This window comes from Carassius auratus, chromosome 11, assembly GCF_003368295.1.
Source record: "Carassius auratus strain Wakin chromosome 11, ASM336829v1, whole genome shotgun sequence".
Taxonomy (NCBI): Eukaryota; Metazoa; Chordata; class Actinopteri; order Cypriniformes; family Cyprinidae; genus Carassius; species Carassius auratus.
The window spans coordinates 5,429,469-5,449,683 of record NC_039253.1 but is presented as its reverse complement, the minus strand read 5'-3'; the positions used below and the strand labels follow the sequence as shown (position 1 = coordinate 5,449,683).

Below are 20,215 nucleotides of genomic sequence, written 5' to 3'. Positions count from 1 at the left end.
TTGGCTCTGAATGTATCACGTCTTCTGGTATTGATGCTATCTTGTGGATTCATCATGAGACTGACAGCGGAAACTGAGTGTAGGACCATCTGGGCTACAACACACTCATCACAGCACAAACACAAAGAATACACACACACACACACACACCGCCACGGCCCTAGAGATTTCATGCTATTTTTCCATCATTACACAAATTTGCCCAGACAGCATTTGCGTGTTATTTGGGTTCCATATGTAATCCCAAATATATACACCATATGTATTTTTCAAGCACATGGATGAAGGCTTTTATAATTTTCTGACATCTGGATTTCATTCGATTTTTCCATCATTACATAAATTTGCCTAGGCAGCATTTGTGCGTTATTTGGTTACCACATTCAATAATAAATAAATATATTTCTGACATATTAGACATTTAGGTATCTAAAATCAAATAAATAAAAAAATCTAATCATTGATAATTAGTAGTGCTTTCTAAAGCAAATTTAGAATGTGATTTATGTGAAGTATGTTATTGGACCCATACTTGCATGACTGGAAATAGCTGGCCAGTGGCATTTCTGAATATTTTATTGTTATTTAAATACTATTAGTATTATTATAGTATTTATTATTATTATTATTAATAATAATAATAATAATAATTAGCCTTCAACTTTCATAGTTCACTTAAATGTCTTCATTCTTTTTAAGTTTAGAACATTTATTTTATTTTATTTTGGCAAATTTTAATTCAGTATTATTTTATTTTATTTTTATATAGGGGGAATGAATTTAAAAAATGTACTATTAGACTTAATAAATCAGCAATCAGACTTAGTATTTTCTTTTTAACTTTAATGATAAAGCAGGTGGAAATATCCCTTCGATTTATGCAGTTTTGCCTGAGCAGGCAGAAATTCCACAATTAGTTTTTTCAGTTTGTTATTTTTATACAGATATACAGAATATTTTGTTTTTCGGTGTGTTAGTGAGACAAGTAATGAGCCTTGATGCATTCATTTTCACTATGCATTCACACAAATTGGTGAACTTGATAGCACAAAAAGCCCTACTGTTTGGTCTTTTTCCTAAAAAGGAACAGAAAGTGTGTTTGTCTGCTGACAGATTATGATATTAATATGAGTCAAATACTTTAATCACCTGAGGCTATCACCTTTCTTTCCCCTTTTAGCTGAGTCATATCAAACAGCACATGGTAAAATTGGATCAGAAGTGCTTGAGTTGATATCGAACCGATGTGTGAAATGACTGCCGGTCTATGAGGGCTGAGTAAGAATGCATCGCTCACCATGCAAACATGATTAATCAAACAACAGAATACTGTGCTTTTCTTCTTAGTGGCACAGTGTCTCGCTGCCTTTCCAAGACAATAGAATCTGTCATGCGTTAAAGAGACGGACGCCCCACTTTTGCCACTAATGCACAAAATATGCATTGATGTGTAAACTGTGCAGTAATAGAAATAGTTTCTGAGAAATAGGCTTTTCCACACTAAATGTTGTTTCTGTGAGTTTGATAATAGGAAAACACCCTTTGAATGTTTCACATAGCACAGATGTCTTCGCTAGATGTCTTTTCGATTACCTGAAGGTTACTTCTCAATCGTGTGGAATATTGTAGCCTTTGTCGACTATGCTGCATCCACAACATTCAGGAAATTACCATAATTACGAGATGACAATTCATAAAGTTTAGTCAGAGCTGTTTACGTCATTGGATTCTGAACTGATTTGTTTCTATAACGATGATCGTAACACAGATTAAGATATCATTATGTGGGTGGCTAGCCAGCTGTTTTGCGCTAGCTTAGCTAGTGGTTAAGTATAGTTAGTTTTATTCTGAATGAGTATTTTTATATGATGATGATGATTATAGTAGTTGTGGTTATCAAATTGCTAAATTTATTAAGTAATGTAAATGTATTATTAATGACTTATTGTATTATACTACTAAGCAATGCAAAAAAATCTGAAATATGTTTTTAACAATAACATTTTTATAATAAAACTATTTATAATAATAATAAGATAATAATAGCTGTTTTTTAACTACTAAATTTATAATACTGAAGGAATGAACATTTTGTATGATTTTTTTATTTAATTAATTATTACTGTTGTTATTATTATTATTATTAATTATTATTATCACTATCATTATTATTTAACTACCAATTTAATTATTTGATGCAATAATGTATTTAATAATAATATATTATTATTATTATTATTTTGATACCAATTTCATTATTTGATGCAAGAATTTAATAATAATAATAATATAAAAAAATAGTTTTGATTCAATGATGGTTTAATAATAATAATAATAACTAGAATTAAAAGTTAGTGAACTAACTTTGATGTTGGCTTGGCCATCTTGGCCATGGGGCAAAAGAGCCACAGTACTTGTGTGCCCAACATTCTTGAGTTGTCCCGCTGCAAAAAAAAAACCATAAAAAAATACACCTGCAACAGTCTTTTTCCATGTTCCCTTGCTTTTTTCTTTTTAAATAAAAAGCCTAGGCTATGATAACAGCTACAACAGGGTTGTCTAGTTGAATGCGAAATAAGTCATGCAAAAACCATAATCTCCTAAATACCATTCAATTTAATCTTATTTTAATAGTACTGACAACATATTTTAAGTTATCACACATTACTGAAAAATTAAAGAAGGGACACTATATATAGTATACTTCGGCGAGTCAACAGCTAAACAAAAAGTCCTGTTTCATTACAAAATACTGTAACTTTTATAAACTTTATACTATCACCACAAAATTGTAATTACTATTTATTATAAAATAAATATTTCATAAAACTGAAACTTAAATATATTATTTCTATAGGCTATACAAAACAGAAAAGAAAAAAGACTAAATAATAAGGCTGAATAAGCTGATCTATAGCATGTTAAATGGTGGTTGCCTGTCTATGGATGGTACACCCCAACCACTAAGCTCACAGAAGTGGTTTGACCCAAGTCCTCAGCAGCCAATGACATTGACCTCTTCAAACTGATTTTTAAGGTGTACTTCAGTGTATTTCACGTGAAATACATGTTAAATACCCGCTGATTTTTCACTTGTAAACAACACTATTTAACACGTTAAATAATATTGGATATAACATTGGAGTAATATAGTATTTTAAGAAGCTCTTAAAAATATATATAAATGACTTTATCATGTTGTGCAGCGCCGATAAATAAATAATATTAAATACGTGTTGTCTACGCATGAAATACACGTATTTAACGTGTTGTTGACGCGTTAAAATTCACGTGTATTTGACACTCTTGGCCTTCCATACACATTAGATATAATGAAAGGAGACGTGAAAAAAGGACATCGCTTTGTTTGGATATGGATTACTTTATCACAGAATATTTGTTCGGGAGCACTTGTTTAGTTTAAAAGTAGACATGTCAAGCTTTCTATAGATATAGATATATCTCTCGTCTCTTCGTTGAGTATTCATGCCTCCAGCAGCTGACCAGCCGTGATTCTTCTCTCGTCTGACTGGTCTCTGCCCAGAAATAAATTATTAATGAGCCCTGACCCCTGTAATCAGATATGTTGGTTTAGCTTGTCAGTTTGAGGGAAATTGTATTATTTACTTGTATTTTTAACCAATGTAAAAGTGAAAGTAAACAAAACTCCGGGTATTGCAACCAGTAGGGGCGCGATTTTTCTCAGACAATGGAAGTCTATGGGTAATGAGTTTTTACATTTAAAAATTAATAAAAAAAAACTTTAAGTCTGATCATTCTGAAAAGATATAACAACCTGCACCGCTCTATCCCGCAGGTGTCTGCCGAGTTTGGGGCTTGTGGCTTTAAAGCCCTAGGAGGAGTAGCGTTTAGAATTTCTGTGTCAGAAAAATAATAATAAGAAAAAGTTTAAATAGCATAACATTGCCAAGCCAACATAATAATAATATATAGTATTATCAATTTACTCAATGTATTATACTGAAGTGATATAAAAAAATGTGTACTTTTTATCAAATTATTTCTTCTAATAAACTGTTGATTTCTAAATTATTTAGGGCAATAAGTATTTAATAATTCAATAACTAAGAAAATGCAATAGTTATTTAATAATTTAATAATTTACTACCAATACTACTGCTACTTTCACAATTGCTCAGTATTATTATTTTTGTTTGCATTATACTGAAGCAATGCATGAATTGTTTTAATTTAATGATTATTTAAAAAATAATCATACTTATTATTACCATTCTGATTATATTATACTGGTCATGTAAAAAAAAAATGCATAAATAATTTTTTGATCGATTTAGCACTGTATATATGTCCCTTATATTGGAGCTGTCATAAAATTAAATGTAAATGGTAAATGGACTGCATTTATATAGCGCTTTCAACAGACCACATGGCCATCCAAAGCTCACATTCACCCATTCACACACTCATTCACACACCGACTGCATTATATGTATATAACTTGCAATTACGCATTCCACTAAGTCGTGAAAACCTTACAGCCGCAAACTCGTAATTATGGTAATTCCACCATGACGTGAGTGCAGCTATAGCTTAGCATTTGGATTTCCTCCTGAAAGTTCAGTTTCTCATTACTTTGTTATTATGATCATTATTACTCACAAAAACATTTCTCTTGCAACATGTCACATTCATTACAGCAAACTGATGTAGTTTTTAATCATCTCTAAACACCTCAATTATAAGCTACCCATCAAGTTTACACTGTGGTACTCAGCAAATAAGGGTTCTATACCTTCTGCACATTTCCATTAATGGGCTTCATTTGTGCTTCATATGCTCTGATAAGCTGTCAGTTTGGTCTAATGCTTGCACAGAAGAATTAATTTATGAATCTGGTGCCCGTTGAGACGGGAGTGATGCTGTGTTGTGTTCTTGTGTGGTGTTTATAGAGATATTTAAAGTATTTGGGGGCCTTCAGAATGCTCTTTTGATGTGTCTCTCGTCCCAGTTTCGGCTCGGTGCTTCGCTGCTGTGGTTTGTTGTTAGGAAACTGCAGCATTCAGTCTGTGTCTCAACCGCTTTAGTCTGGAAACAGGCAGCAGTTCACCTCCTCTATCTGTCTCTCTGCTCTTATGCCACAGAATACTGTCGACACGACTGTCTGTGCAGCTGGTGTGTCTCTAGTTCACGCTTAAAAGGTTCATACTCAACTATCCGAAGTCTTCTCAAGTCATACACTTTTTTTTATTTGACTGGCTCAAATTTTATTTTGTTGTTCTATTGACATGTTAATTCAAGAACTGCCATGTCCAGATCATTGAGTCAGAGAGTTGAATAAATAATCCAGTTGAATTTTGAGAATCTTATTAACGAGTTCATTGACAAGAATTGACTCAAAAGAACAATTTTGGTTTTGATTCTCAAATTTAAATCATTGGTTCAGTTTATTGGTTCACAGCATTTCTCACTCTTTACTCACTCATTACTCACCCTAATGTCGTTCCAAACCTGTAAGACTTTCGTTCATCTTCTGAACACAAATTAAGATATTTGATGAATTCTGAGAGCTCTCTGATGCTCCTATAGAGAACTAGTATATTTACACGATCAAGGGTCAGAAACGTAGTAAGGACATCGTTAAAATAATCCATGTGACATCTGTAGTTCCATCGTAATTTTACAAAGCTACAAGTATCATTTTTGTGCACCAAGAAAACAAAAATAATGACTTTATCCAACAATTTGTATTTATACAACAAGTCTCCTTTGGTACCCTGGTGCCATTTTGGAGAGTATCACATATGTAAACAATGTATGCAACGTATGTACACTGAAACATTGTTTACGTTCAGATCAAAGCGTAAATTATGTATACATGCATATATGTTGCATATGTTGTTCACATATTTGATCCTCTCCAAAATGTTGTTTACATATTTGATACTGTCCAAAATGTTGTTTACATATTTGATACTGTCCAAAATTGCGCTAGAGGGTGGCACGGAGGAGACAAATTGTTAAATAAATGCATTATTTTTGTTTTCTTTGTGCACATTACAATTACGGTTGAACCACTGATGTTAGGATCCTTGCTGTCTATGGGAGAGTCAGAGAGCTCTTGGATTTCATCAAAAATATCTTAATTTGTGGTCCGAATATGAAGGAAGGTCTTACAGGTTTGGAACAACATGAGGGTGAGTGAAAAAAAAACAAAAAAACAAAACAAAACATTTTTTGGGTTTCACTTTAAATTAACAAAAAATTGAATACAATTTTAGTCTGTCTGTTATGTGCATGGAAAAAAGCTCACGAGTCAGCGAGTTGAATGAATCATCCACTTGTATTCAGTATTCAGCTCAGTGTCTTTAAGAGATTCTCCTCTCCTCGTGGATTCTCTCTCACACACCAGCTGACTAATCAATACCTCGGGTGCTGCACCATCATTTGGGTGTAAATCAGTGGAAGCAGTGTGTGTGTGTATGTGTGAATGCACTCTGAGAGATATTAGCATAAAACTGTACACATTTAGTTTCTCATAAATCATATGCCATTTTCACACTTACATAGGCACACATAAAAATATGCTTATTTAAATATGAACAAATCCTGGTGAAACTCCCAGTTGAATGCAGGATATTGTTAGACCCACATGGCTAACATTGTAAATGTTAAGCAGTATGGGGGGGGGGGCATATTGGCACAGGTGACACAAACATGTTGTCTGTGTGTGTCTTTCTGAAATTATCCATTTTCCAGTGGATACTGAGTATGTTCATCTGCTGTGTGTTTGAATGACAAGTGCAGACATCTCTCTCGCTCTCTCTCTCTCTCTCTCTCTCTCACACACACACACACACGGTCTGCTGTCTCTGCTGCTGAAATTGGACTCAGACTACTGCCCTGTCCTTCAATATGATTGACAAACATTTCTAGAGACATCATCAGCAACTAATGCACAGGCTCAAAGTTTGACCTGATGACCATCACTCAAACCCTTGCTGTCGAAGTAAAGTACATTTACACTGCAGATTTTCAGCAAAGAATCACTCAATATCTGGACAGCCGGTTGAATTCACAAATTGCCATAGTGTAGGCATCAAAAGGGCACAGATTATTTCTCAGGCCTTTTTAAATATTTACAGCAATTAAATTAAAGGTTATGGATTATTGTGTTCAAGTTTAATCCTTAAAGAGTGTTTGGAGTTAATAATTGTAAGAACACTGATCACCTGTGACATGTCTGTCTATGAGAAATCTGCTCATTATCTTTCTTTATAACCCAGAAGCTCATGCAAGCGAGAACATTTACTCACAAACGTAATTTCTGGAACAGCCATTAAGTTATTATATTTCAGTAGTTGCTATTAGTTTTGTTAAATGGATTTATACAGAAAAAAATGTAAAGTACTGTGATGCAGATAATGGGTAATTGAAAACCGTTTGTGCATGTGTGTTTTTGTGTATGTGCAAATGCTATTAAGAAGATAAATGATCTTCAGTACTGTGTCAGTACCATGGTACAGTGAAATATCAGATGGTAAGGCTGTGGCTCATTTGTCAATAACTGACCAGTTGGATTCATTTCTTGATCTAGATATGTCCGATCTAGATATGCCAATACTAGTATGCAGATCTATTGGCATTATATTGAAAAAATACCAATGTATTATACTGTAGCTTAATAATTATTTATTGATGGCAAATGAGGCATACATGAACATTACTGATTTATCAATGTACACCACCGTTCTCTAAATATATTCTAAATGTATTCTTCTGATGCAAAGCTGAATTTAAAGCATCATTACGCCAGTTTTCAGAGTCTCTGAATATGCTGATTTGCTGCTCAAGAAACATTTCTAATTGAAATTGAATACAATTGTGCTGCTTAATATATTTGTGGAATCCAGGGTGCCGTTTTACAGGGTTTTTTGATGAATAAGAAGTACTATAAAAGAACCATGAATTTCTTTACTGTCAGTTTTTATCAATTTAATACATCCTTTATTAATTTCTTTCATAAACCTGATATTGCTGAACACATACTTAGTGTATATTGGTCTAGCAATAGAATTTACTGTATATTGTACCATGTCAGCTTTTCAGCATGTGTTTGCACATGGCTGTTTTTCTTGTCAGGGTGAACTGTTGGTGAAGGGAGTTTGCCATGTGTTAGTATGGTCAATAATGAGACATGCTGTCATGATGTCAGTGGATGTTACATGTGGACTGATGTGGTATTGACAGGTGTCAGTTATCACACCTAACCCAATGTGACAGCCATCTAATCTTAACCTGAGAGAGAGGTGTGTTTGTGTCATAAAACTCATACACACATTCACCTTGACCAGAAAGAGATGTTTGTTTGACTGTCCATGAGAAATAGTAATAAGATATATTACAAATTCTCTAAAGATATATATTTTTTACCCTAACTAAGCGTTAGTCAAAAGACGTTAGAAAATACATTAACATATGATTTTTTTTTCTTTTCTGACTGGTTAGCACCACCCTCATTGATCCAATGTCATCCAATGTTCAACAGCTTTTACTAAACATAAAATACAGAACTGGACAATTTTGTACCCTTAGGTCACACTGAAACATGTCTGAATGCCAGTGCTTTAGATGCCAAGTGGCATCTGCAAATAATTCATGCTAAACTTATTTTTAAACAAACCGTGTTTTGCCTTTCTTTCAGCTTGAGGCATCAATATCCTTCAGCGTTAAGTATTTATGATATTGCTCTTTTGTTTATTACTCCACCTCTGGCACAATTTGGCATAAATTTAATACTGTTTTATCAGCATCTATTACAATCATGGGCCTCTAAGCTTTGGTAGAAGGCTGTTTAGCACACATTTGTCTGTGTCCTCTCCTAGCTGTAAAGGGAAACCCTCCCAGAGTAACCAGTGTCATATCGTGTCCGTCAAGCTGTCAGATGTTACAGTTTTGTAAGATATGATTTGTCGGTCAGTTATATTAATTCCGGTATGTCAGCTTTCATGTCTCAACATGTCAGTTCCAAATATCTAAATAGACAGACACTTGCTATTATAATCAGCATCAAACTCCTCGTTTGGTTATAATCCATTCATGAAGTCAGATTTTCTGAGCAGACATCAGTTGCGCCTTTTGATCCTATTAGTGAATCCTATTTATCCAGGGTCGCATGTCACATCTATGTCATAGATTATGATGTAATTGTGCTTGCTCTGCCAGTTAGGTAGTTAGCACTGTTGATGTGGACTCATTTCCTGTTCCAGTGGTCTAAAGAGCAGTTATTCTGCTACTTATGCTACTTATACTTAATTTATTTCTAAATGAAGTATTAGCTTTATACATATTAAGTATAACATTTTAAGTATTAAATGTGCTTTTGTAAAACTTGCCACAAAGTTGTTTGTAGCACATTGGTGGGTGGTTGCTAGGCGAGTTCTAGGTGGTTTCTAACTAAAAAGGGCACACCCAAAGCCCTGGATGTGTTCCATTCTGTAGTGGTAATCCCTATACCCTATTCCCTTCAAAGACTTTACCTTTGAATATAAGAGTTTCCATGGTTTGAAAGGCATTGTCTATCAATAATTTTACCCCTTGCTAGTACCTTGAGAGATATCCTTTATACTGTTTGGAACACAGTATATATGGTACTCTGGTCTCTAGGTATGATTGTAGCCCAGGAGTGTCCAATAATGCCCCTGAAGGTCCAACTTATTGGAGAGTTTAGTTCCAACCCTAATAAACATGCCTCAACCAGCTAATCAAGGTCTTCTGGGTAACTTGAAACTTTAAGTCAGGTTTATTGGTGAAGGTTGTAGCTAAAAGAATGGGCACCCCAATCTTTTACCTTCAGTGTACCTGGAAGTATCTGGGATTTTTCCCACTCTGTATAAGTTAACAGCTGGTGGGATTGTAATACAAATATAAGCAGTAACACAAGTCACTGATATGTCTTGTATTCTAGTTTACGTTCTTTTCTTCTCCTTCCAATCCTCTTCATCTTTTTCACATTGATATTCTTCATTATGTGAAATTAATGAGTAATCTTTTGACCTAATTGCATAGTCAGTAAATGGTTCATTGTCTTTCCCAGGTGCAGGAGTGGTTGTGTCTGAACTGTCAAATGCAGAGGGCACTGGGGATGGATATGGAGACACCACGGTCGAAAAGCCAACAGCAGATCCACTCACCGTCCCAGCCCAGCAAACCTCCTCCCCAGACTGTATCCCAACCCACACTGCCCCCACAGACACAGCCCCAACCCCAACCCCAACCTCAACCTCAACCTCAACCTCAACCTCAGTCCCAGCCTCAGTCCCAGCCTCCCCCAAAAGCTAAGAAGCAGACCATCCCTCAAGCTGCCCCTCAAAGCAAACCCCCAGCTCCAGGTGCTATTCCTCTTCCAGGCATGGCCAAAGCCCCATCCCAGCCTGACCTATCCCGCTCGGGCCCTGGATTCCCATCTCAAGGACCACGACAAGACCAGACTCGCAGCGCTGGAAGTTCCCCATCCCGTCAACCTCCTCCACCAGAACAGCCCTTCGGAAAACTCTTCGGTTTTGGCGCTTCTCTCTTGAACCAGGCCAGCAGTTTGATGTCTGTTGATCCGGTGCAAACTGCGCCACCGGTCCAACCACCTTCCTCCCCCAAGCCCCCGCAGAAACAGCCGGGACCCCCTGGACCTGGTCCAGGTCCTGCAGCGGGTGCTAAACCCACAGCACAGCCAGGTCCACCACGACAGGAAGTTTCTTCAAAGCCCAAAGTGTGCTGTCCACTGTGTAAGACTGAGCTAAACATTGGAGATCCAGCCAAGAGCCCAAACTACAACCTCTGCACCGAGTGCCACACCCAAGTTTGCAACATGTGCGGATTCAACCCCACACCTCACCTGACCGAGGTAAGATAAGACTTTTATCTGGATGATTGTGCATTTTTGGAAAGTCTGAACTTTTCAGGTCCTTGGTATTGAATCATTGATGGCATCGTTGCAGCAGCTCAAAGTCTCATTGTTTTTTCTAGAATTATTCTTTGACAGGTTTTCCAGAATTGTCCTTTGGCAGGTTTTCATCTGACATTAGTTGGCTTTCAGTGTCACTTAAAGATTAGTTCACTTAAAAAAAAAAAAACGGAAAACATTCAAGGATTTTTAACCATATAATGAATGTCAATGGCGGCAAATGGGTTGAAGGTCCAAATTGCAGTTTCAATGCAGTTCCCTTCCTTGCAGGGGAGGCGAGGAATAAGGATCTTATCAAGCAAAACAATCAGTCATTTTATTTAAAAAATCATATTTATATACTTTTTAACCACAAAGCTTGTCTTTCACTGGCTCTGCAATGCGCATGAGTGTCCTCACGCATTACGTAATCAAGTTGGAAAGGTTATGCGTGATATATAGAGAGTTGCATTTTTTTCCCATTCAAATCTATACGAGTGACACATCTTGGGTATTCTATAGTCTTTGCTATGACCAACAGAGCTAATTCTTATGTATGGTAAAATTTCATTTGGTCAGTTTTTTTGTTAAGTTCAATGGTTTTGTATAGGTCAGCATTGTTGTGGTGTTACTGTTGTCAGACTAGTCTTTAGTTCTTGCTGCTTTACCAGGTTGTTTCGTGCAAATTGATTTACAGATACAATGTTGGCCAAGGGTTATTTTGGGAAATGAAATGGAGGCATATTATGATACAGCTCTCAGTTATCAAAATCATTGATTACATAATGATATTGTACATAATATCATGTTAAGATGGTAATATGCTACTTAAAGAGGACAGATTATCTCTAAAATTGTTTATTGATTGTATTACAAATAAGGTCTATCTATACATGATATTTTAAAAATAGTTTACAGACACAGTAGTAAGGTATCAGTGTGGCTCAACAATTGGAACTATTTCCTAATGTTTCATTAAAATGTAACTAAGACATTATATTCAAACTTATATTCTTATATACACAGTGTTTTTGTTTATGAGAACCTCTTAGATATTGTGACCTGGTCACTTAAAGGTGTTGTGTCATTAGAACAGTCTCTTCATGGAAATGTATTCTTGGGAAAAGTGAGGTTTTGTGCCACAAAATATAATGAGATTCAGAAACAAGAAGATTCCAAAGGACTGTTTAAGTTAGTCGATAGACTTGTTTGTTTTTTATTTTATGTAAGCCTTCTGGGTCAAACATGGATCAATAGATTATCACACATGACATTTTGCATTTGAAAGCATAGGGAGATTGTGGTCACAGTATTTGATTATTCATATTTCAAGGGTTTTTGATAGGGGTGCTCCGATCACGATCGGCCGATCGTTATGCGCATCTCGTCAGTAAAGCCGGTTCTCTAATCAGCGGTTAATTCCATCAGGTGCGTGATTTCATGAGCAGCTGTTACTACACAGAGCCCTTGTTAACTGAGAAGATGTGCGAATAATCGCTGAAAATGAACGTGGATTTGCGCACCTTCTCAGTTAACAACGGCTCTGTGTAGTAACAGCTGCTCGTGAAATCACGCACCTGATGGAATTAACCGCTGATTAGAGAACCGGCTTTACTGACGAGTTGCGCATTAACGATCGGCTGATCGTGATCGGAGCACCCCTAGTTTCTGATTGCATTATGTGCAAACTATTTTTTATACTAAATAATGTATACGTTTATATTTTTGACTTGTGTTTTTCTTGGAAGTTGTGCAGCTCTGAAAAAACTGAAAGAATGAATTTTGGTGCATTTTCCAATAGCTTATTGATATCTTTATGTGGATATGCGTCAAATTGAGAGACTTTCCAGACCCTCATCTGTTTTATAAACTTTCAGTCTGTGAGTAGTGACCTTCGTCTAAGTATTTCCGAAAACTCTTTCACATTTGTATTACCTGTCCGGATTTTTTTGAAGTTGCTTACCACCATCGAGCTAAAATCAATCAAATGGCTTGCTGCCACTAAGGTTAACAGAACATTAGTGGACAGACGTTTTCATTTCCTTCCAATAAAGTAACGATCCTCATGCAAATTATTCTCAATGATCGATCACTTTGAGGCTACTTAATTCAGAGGCCAACTAAGGCTGCATTTACACTGCAGGTCTTGATGCCCAAATCCAATTTTCTGACTATATCCGATTTTTTTGACGACCCGCTTACATCATCTTTTAAAAGTGCCCCGTATCTGATTTTTGCATTTACACTATACACTGCTGAAACTACCAAACGTAGAAGTCCTGACCCGGAAAAGGAAGAAAAACAGCACGAAATACAATGGATGCAGATGCAAATAAAATTATACAGTGTTTTACTTTCCACAATATTTTGAAAAGTCAACAAAAAAAAAATCTGCAAAACTTTGGTCTCATACAGCGAAGAAAAAAGAGGAGCCTTTGTTGCAGCCTGGGCGAATTTCGCACCTACTGTATAATAAGTCATGTGATCTCAGTTGGTGGTGTCCACCTGTGTTGACGTCACTTTTTTGATGAAGTACAACTCGCATTTACTGGGGAATATCCGATGTGTCTGCTTACATGGCACACGCAAATGCACGTATCCGATTTATTACCACATATGAATGAGGCCTGAATCCGATCTGAGAACATCGGAATCCATGCGTTTTTTTCCTGCTTACACGTTCACCGGTCATATCCGATCTGTGCCACATGAGAGGAAAAAATCGGAATTGGGCCACTTGAACCATGCAGTGTAAATGGGGTCTATGTTGATCCTGCCCTGTTAGGTGTCCTGAAATGTTCTGCCAAAAGTTGGGAGAATTTTTCACCAAGAGAGCATAGGGCTCGGGCAACTTTTGAGGTCTGGTACAAATTATGACATAAAAAAATACATAGGTTATAGGCTCATATGGATTAATCATTAAAAGATTGCGATCTCGATTCAAACACACTCAATCTTATTGCTATGACGATGATCCCACTACATATATTGAACACTTGAAATCACATCAGAATATTTAAATATCCTTTTGCAGAGCAGCTGATCCAGAGAGCAACGCTCACAGGTAAGCTTTGTGTTTGAAACAGCTTCACAAACAGTCTACACAGTAGCAGTATAGTCCAGATACAGCTGATGTTTTGGCAGCCGCATTCAAAATGAGAAACTGACCTTTGGAACTCATTACACTTCAAATAAAGATTGTAGGCCTGTTTGTTACATTATGCCAGTAAGATGTCTAATTCATTAAATCAAGAGTTTTGTTCAAAAACGATTGAATCCACTTCATTTATTTTATTTTTAACATTTTAGACTCATTTATAACAATAAATAAAACATTTTGTAAGAAACGTCCCAAGGTTACGCATGTAACCCTAGTTCCTTGAGGGAACGAGACGCTGCGTCGATATCGCTTTGGGGAACGTCCCTGACGAGACCGGCTCTGAACATCGTGTGCAATCTGTCCAATGGACGGGCGTGACGTCACGGGCAGGGTGACGTAGCGACCAGGAAGCTATATAAGCATGTGCCGTGCAGCTGGCTTCAGCTTCGAGTAGGGAAGCAAGCGCCGGCAGGGGTGCCGGGAGTATGGCTCTGCGACGCAGCGTCTCGTTCCCTCAAGGAACTAGGGTTACATGCGTAACCTTGGGACGTTCCTTTTCGGGAACTCGAGCTGCGTCGATATCGCTTTGGGGAACGAAGTGCCAATGCTGCCAGACTACCAAATCCCTGCCTAGTGTGTGTCCGAAGAGCACAGCTGAGGCGAGAGAACAGAAGAGCCCGGAGCGGCTCGCATATCAAGATCGTAGAATCTGACAAATGTAGAGGGCGTGGACCACCCCGCAGCGTTGCAGATGTCCAAGAGGGACACACCTGCTGAGAAGGCCTTGGAGGCCGCCATACACCGAGTAGAGTGAGCCTTGGCCCCCAAAGGAGGGGGAAGACCAGAGGACTCATAGGACTCGTTGATAGCCTCGACTATCCAACGACTAAGGGTCTGCTTGGTGGCAGGGGAACCCTTGTTAGTAGGACCGTAGCAAACAAGCAATTGGTCAGACTTTCTCCACAGGGCAGCTCTGTGGACGTATACGTTCAGTGCTCGCACTGGCCACATACAGTTTAGCTTCTCTTGGTCTGGCTCCCGAAAGGGAGGAGGACAAAAGGCCTGCAGTACGACAGGTTGTGGTGTAACAGAGGGAACCTTTGGAACATAACCCACTCGAGGGTATAAGAATGCTTTGGCCATACCAGGGGCAAAGTCTAAATAAGTAGGGGCCACCGAAAGGGCCTGGAGATCTCCAACTCGTTTTAGCGAGGTGATTGCCAGTAGCAGGGCAGTTTTCAGTGTCAGATGTCTATCTGAGATATCTTGTATTGGCTCGAATGGAGCTTTACAAAGAGCCTCTAGAACCACAACCAAATCCCAGGGGGGAATACGGGACCGTACTGGAGGTCTCAGCCTCAGTGCACCTCGGAGGAAACATGTAACTAGGGGGTGTCTACCCACTGACTGATCATTGAAAGGGAAATGGAAAGCAGCTATGGCCGCCACGTACACCTTTAAGGTGGAGTGGGATAACCCCGCAGAGAGCCTAGCTTGTAAGAACTCCAGAACTGTACCAACTGGGCAGTTAACAGGGTCAAGGTGGCGATCTCTGCACCATGAAGTAAAGAATGACCACTTCAGGGCGTACAGTTTCCTCGTAGAGGGAGCTCTGGATTGGAGGAGGGTCTCAACAACCTCAGTTGAGAGACCAGCTGCTAACAGTTGTGCCCCCTCAGGGGCCACACCCACAGCTTGACGACTCCGGGCGAGGGTGAATAATTTGCCCTACGCCTGAGAGAGCAGATCTGTCCTGATCGGAATCACGCATGGAGAGCCGTCGAGGAGAGAGATCAGATCTGCGAGCCATACTGGGCTCGGCCAGAACGGGGCTAATAACAACAGACGGACCCCGTCCCGGCGTACTCTCGCCAGAACTCCCGGGAGCAGAGCGATAGGGGGAAAAGCGTACAGACGAAGCCTCGGCCAGGTCTGTACCATAGCGTCCAGTCCCAGAGGAGCTGGATGAACTAGAGAGAAACAGAGGGGACATTGCGATATCTCTTGAGTCGCAAAGAGGTCCAAGAAAACTCTCCATATCTACTTCACCACTTTTGGGTGAAGCCCCCGGGTCTCGGCCCCTGTCTCGACAGTATGTCTGCTCCCACAGTCAATCTCCCAGGAATATACACTGCTCCGGACAAGAGGAGTTTGTCCTGGGACAACAGAAGGATCTGATGTGCCAGCTTGTACAAGGGGCATGGATGCCGATCTCTCTGGTGACTGATATAAGAGATCGCCAATGTGTTGTCGGTGCGCCCCAACACATGGTGACCTCTCAGGTCTGGGAGGAAATATTTCAATGCTTGATGCACAGCTAGCATCTTTAGACAACTGGTATGCCATGTCAGATGGCGACCGCTCCACAGACCGCGGGCAGGGTGGCCACTCATGACCGCACCCTAACCGGTGAGGGACACGTCTGTCGCTAGAGTTACACGGCGACCAAGAGCTCCCAACACCGGGCCCTGATTCAAGACCCAAGGTTTCTTCCATATGTCTAAGGCACGAAGGCATCGCCGCGTGACCTGAATAGTTCGGAAAGGATTTCCCCTCGGGGAAAACCCCTTGGTCTTGAGCCACCACTGTAGGGGCCTCATGTGCAGCAGGCCAAAAGGTATCCCGTTGGACGCAGCTGCCATGAGCCCTAGCAGTCTCTGAGACTGCTTGACAGTGAGTGACTGGCCATCTTTGACTCTCTTGACTGATGTGAGGATCGACTCGATCCGAGCAGGAGACATACGTGCCTGCATCGTGGTCGAATTCCATACTACGCCTAGATAGGTGGTTCTCTGAACTGGAGAAAGTACACTCTTCTTGGCATTCAGTCTCAAACCCAGCTCCCCCATATGGGCGAGAACGACACCTCGATGTCGAACCGCCATCTGCTCTTATTGAGCTAGAATCAAGCAATCGTCGATATAATTTAGAATGCGGATGCCCTGCATACGGAGGGATACCAGAGCCGCATCTACACATTTTGTGAACGTGCGGGGTGAGAGTGCAAGGCCGAAGGGAAGTACTCGATATTGGTAGGCTTTGCCCCCGAAAGCGAACCTTAGAGACTTCCGGTGTTGTGGAAGGATGGAATTGTGGAAGTATGCGTCTTTGAGATCTATTGCGACAAACCAGTCCTCGGATCTGATTTGGGCTACATCCTGTTTGACAGTGAGCATTTTAAACTTCAGTGACACAACTGAGAGGTTTGGATGACGTAAGTCTAAGATCGGACGCAACCTCCCCCATCCTTCTTTGGAACTATGAAATACCGGCTGTAAAGTCCGGATTCCCTGTCTAGAGGAGGGACCACCTCGATGGCCGCCTTCCTTAATAGGGTATTCACTTCTTGTTCCATCACCAGAGCCTGCTGGGGGCCGACTACTGTCGGTGTGACCCCATTGAATGTCAGCGGGACCCATTGAGATACATTTGGCAGTAGTTTTCATGCTGCTAACTGATGTACTAAGGGAATCAGTCTCTCGAGACTGACCTCTGGTGTAAGAGGCCCCCGAAGGGGCGGCGAGCGTCTCAGCTCCGCTACGCGCTCACGGGCGGAAATAACTGAGAGCAGTGCTCGCTGGAAGCCGCTGCACCCTGAAACTCTTGCAGGGTTGGCAGACCCACCTCCCGAGGGCACTGAGGTGAGACGGGCACCGTGTGATGAGGTGGACACCGCTCTGCCCCAGTAGGGGCCGCCCTCTGTAGTCGTGACCGAAATGCGTCATGACTTTTTGGCCGTTGAACTCCCAGTCTGCTCTTTCAGACTAGGCTGGGAAGTCACTGGCCCGGAGCGTTGCTTCAGCCTCTGATCCCGTTCCTTAAGCGGGGAACACGGGCGGCAACACTCTGTTTGTACGCGGAGGGGGCTGCTCCTGCCCAGCAGTCCCTCCAGTACATCTAACTTCATGAGTCAAATAAATTGTCATTATATTCCTCAGAATTTAATGCAATCAAACAATCAGACAAGTAGACACGGTCTGGATTGAGATAAAATTCACATAGAAGTGATATATTGACCTCCTTTAAGTTAGATAATGGTCATTAGATTCCTCAGAATCTAATGCAATTCAACAATCAGACAAGTAAACACGGTCTAGATTGTGATAAAGTACACATTGTAGTGATATATTGACTTCTCAATGTCATTAAATTCCTCAGAATTTAAAATAATCAAACAATCAGACAAGTAAACACGGTCTAGATTGTGATAAAGTACACATTGAAGTGGTAGAACTAACTCCTGCTTATTAAATGGAGTTTAAATAACCAGACACGCGGTCGGGTATGGAAAAATTCACATCAAAACTGAAAATGATGTAATACACGCGTTGCCTCGACAGCGCGCTAGAAGCTTAGTCACACAAACAATATTAATCCCCTCAGAGATTAAATAGCTGCTCATTAACACTACCCGTATAAGGCATAACACTGTTTGTTTTATACTGTGCTTATGCAACTTTATGTTTGTGCAACTACAAGCTCGCCAACGCCCTCCGTGTCAATCTCCTCGGAGAAAGAAAGGCAGAGCGTCAAGCCCGATGCTCGGGGGGGAAGAACCGAAGCTCGGGCTTCCGAATCCCGGAATCAGGCAGATCTGGTGGATAAGGTAGGAGATAAGGACCTGCCCGTCTCCATTCCTTCCAGCAGATCGATCCGCGAACCCAACGAATGCCGGCGCGGCTCCGCCTCGGCGAAAGCGGAACCGGCATCGCGAGGAACGCTGGCGAAGGCTCACTTCTCGAAGAGAGCCCTCCGGGATCGAAGCGTCCGCATTGGCACTATCGTTTACAATGCGGGCAGTCGGCCCCCTCGAGAGCTGACTCGGCGTGCTTCGATCCCAGGCAAGCCACGCACAAACTGTGTGTATCCCCACTCGTAATGTAGCGAGGGCAGGGAGGAACACACAATCTATAACGTGGCTTGGAATCGCCCTTAATATGCTGGTCTATGCTTTTACTTTTGGCATATTGAGCTGTTTTAGCGATCTTTTAATGGCTAGGGACAGACAACAATAAATAGGACCAACGGGACAGACTTTTGACATGCACACACAGAGCGCTTGCTGACAGAGCGAAGCTGAAGCCAGCTGCACGGCACGTGCTTATATAGCTTCCTGGTCGCTACGTCACCCTGTCCGTGACGTCACGCCCGTCCATTGGACAGATTGCACACGATGTTCAGAGCCGGTCTCGTCAGGGACGTTCCCCAAAGCGATATCGACGCAGCTCGAGTTCCCGAAAAGGAACCTAAGTTAATTATCCTATATATTATTTTGTTTTTGTCTAATGTTTTGTTTTCAGAATCGTGGGAGAACAGTTATTTCTATTCTAAAAATCAACTATCCAGAGTCATAGCTTAAAGGTATAGGAACACTCTTTTTTTTTTTTTTTTTTTTTTAAATGGGCTCATTTCCCAACACCCTTAGAGTTAAACAGTTGAGTTTTACCGTTTTTGAATCCATTCAGCCAATCTCTGGGTCTGTTTGTAGCACTTAGCTTAGCTTAGCATAGATCATTGAATCTGATTAGAATCTGATCATTGAATCTTTATGTAGTTACAACTACAAGAATTTGGTACATTTATAATACATTACAGTGCTGCTTCTCATCCAGTGTGCGAAGTTCTGCAAACCAACCCCAGCCCCTCCTCCCCCTTTTGGAACGTTACCCGAACTATGATAGGGATAAATATGCAAATCAGGCCTGATTGAATGATGACAGTAATAACAAGCTTTCAGGGAAGTATTGCATTGTTTTATGAGCTCACTCATTCTTTACATAGATACAGCTGTCACAAAGAGAGTGTGAAGTCATTGTTACTGGAAAATCTTTTTCTTACTGGAATATCATCTGTTGTCTTTCTTATGATTATACGTTGTAAAATTTAACATAAAAGGGCATGTGCAACCTATTTTAACTTTACAGTTTAGATTTAAAGTTGACTATAAAGGATTTAGGCAGCAGTTGCTTCTTTGTCTTATGTTGTATGTCTTATCTGACCTTTTCTGCTGACTAGTTTGACCCATTGTGACACTGATGCTCTTGTATAGGCTAATGTTAGAGATTTACCTAGACTTGCTGATGTTACCCTGACCTTTATGCTCCACATTCTTGGTTTTGTGAATCTTGAATTTGATTAGTACTAACCTTATCTTTGTGCAGATTCCTGCTGCTGCCATGCTGAAAATCACTGCTTTA

The 20,215-nt window shown here is 40.0% G+C and overlaps 1 protein-coding gene across 1 annotated transcript in view; it reads left to right on the top strand.

Annotated features, from left to right (window-relative positions):
- bsnb (bassoon (presynaptic cytomatrix protein) b) overlaps positions 1-20,215 on the top strand; it is a 95,690-nt gene that overhangs the window by 21,772 nt on the left and 53,703 nt on the right. Inside the window, 1 exon segment of the mRNA XM_026275050.1 lies at positions 10,076-10,879. Within this exon segment, the coding sequence (XP_026130835.1) occupies positions 10,076-10,879 (804 nt within the window).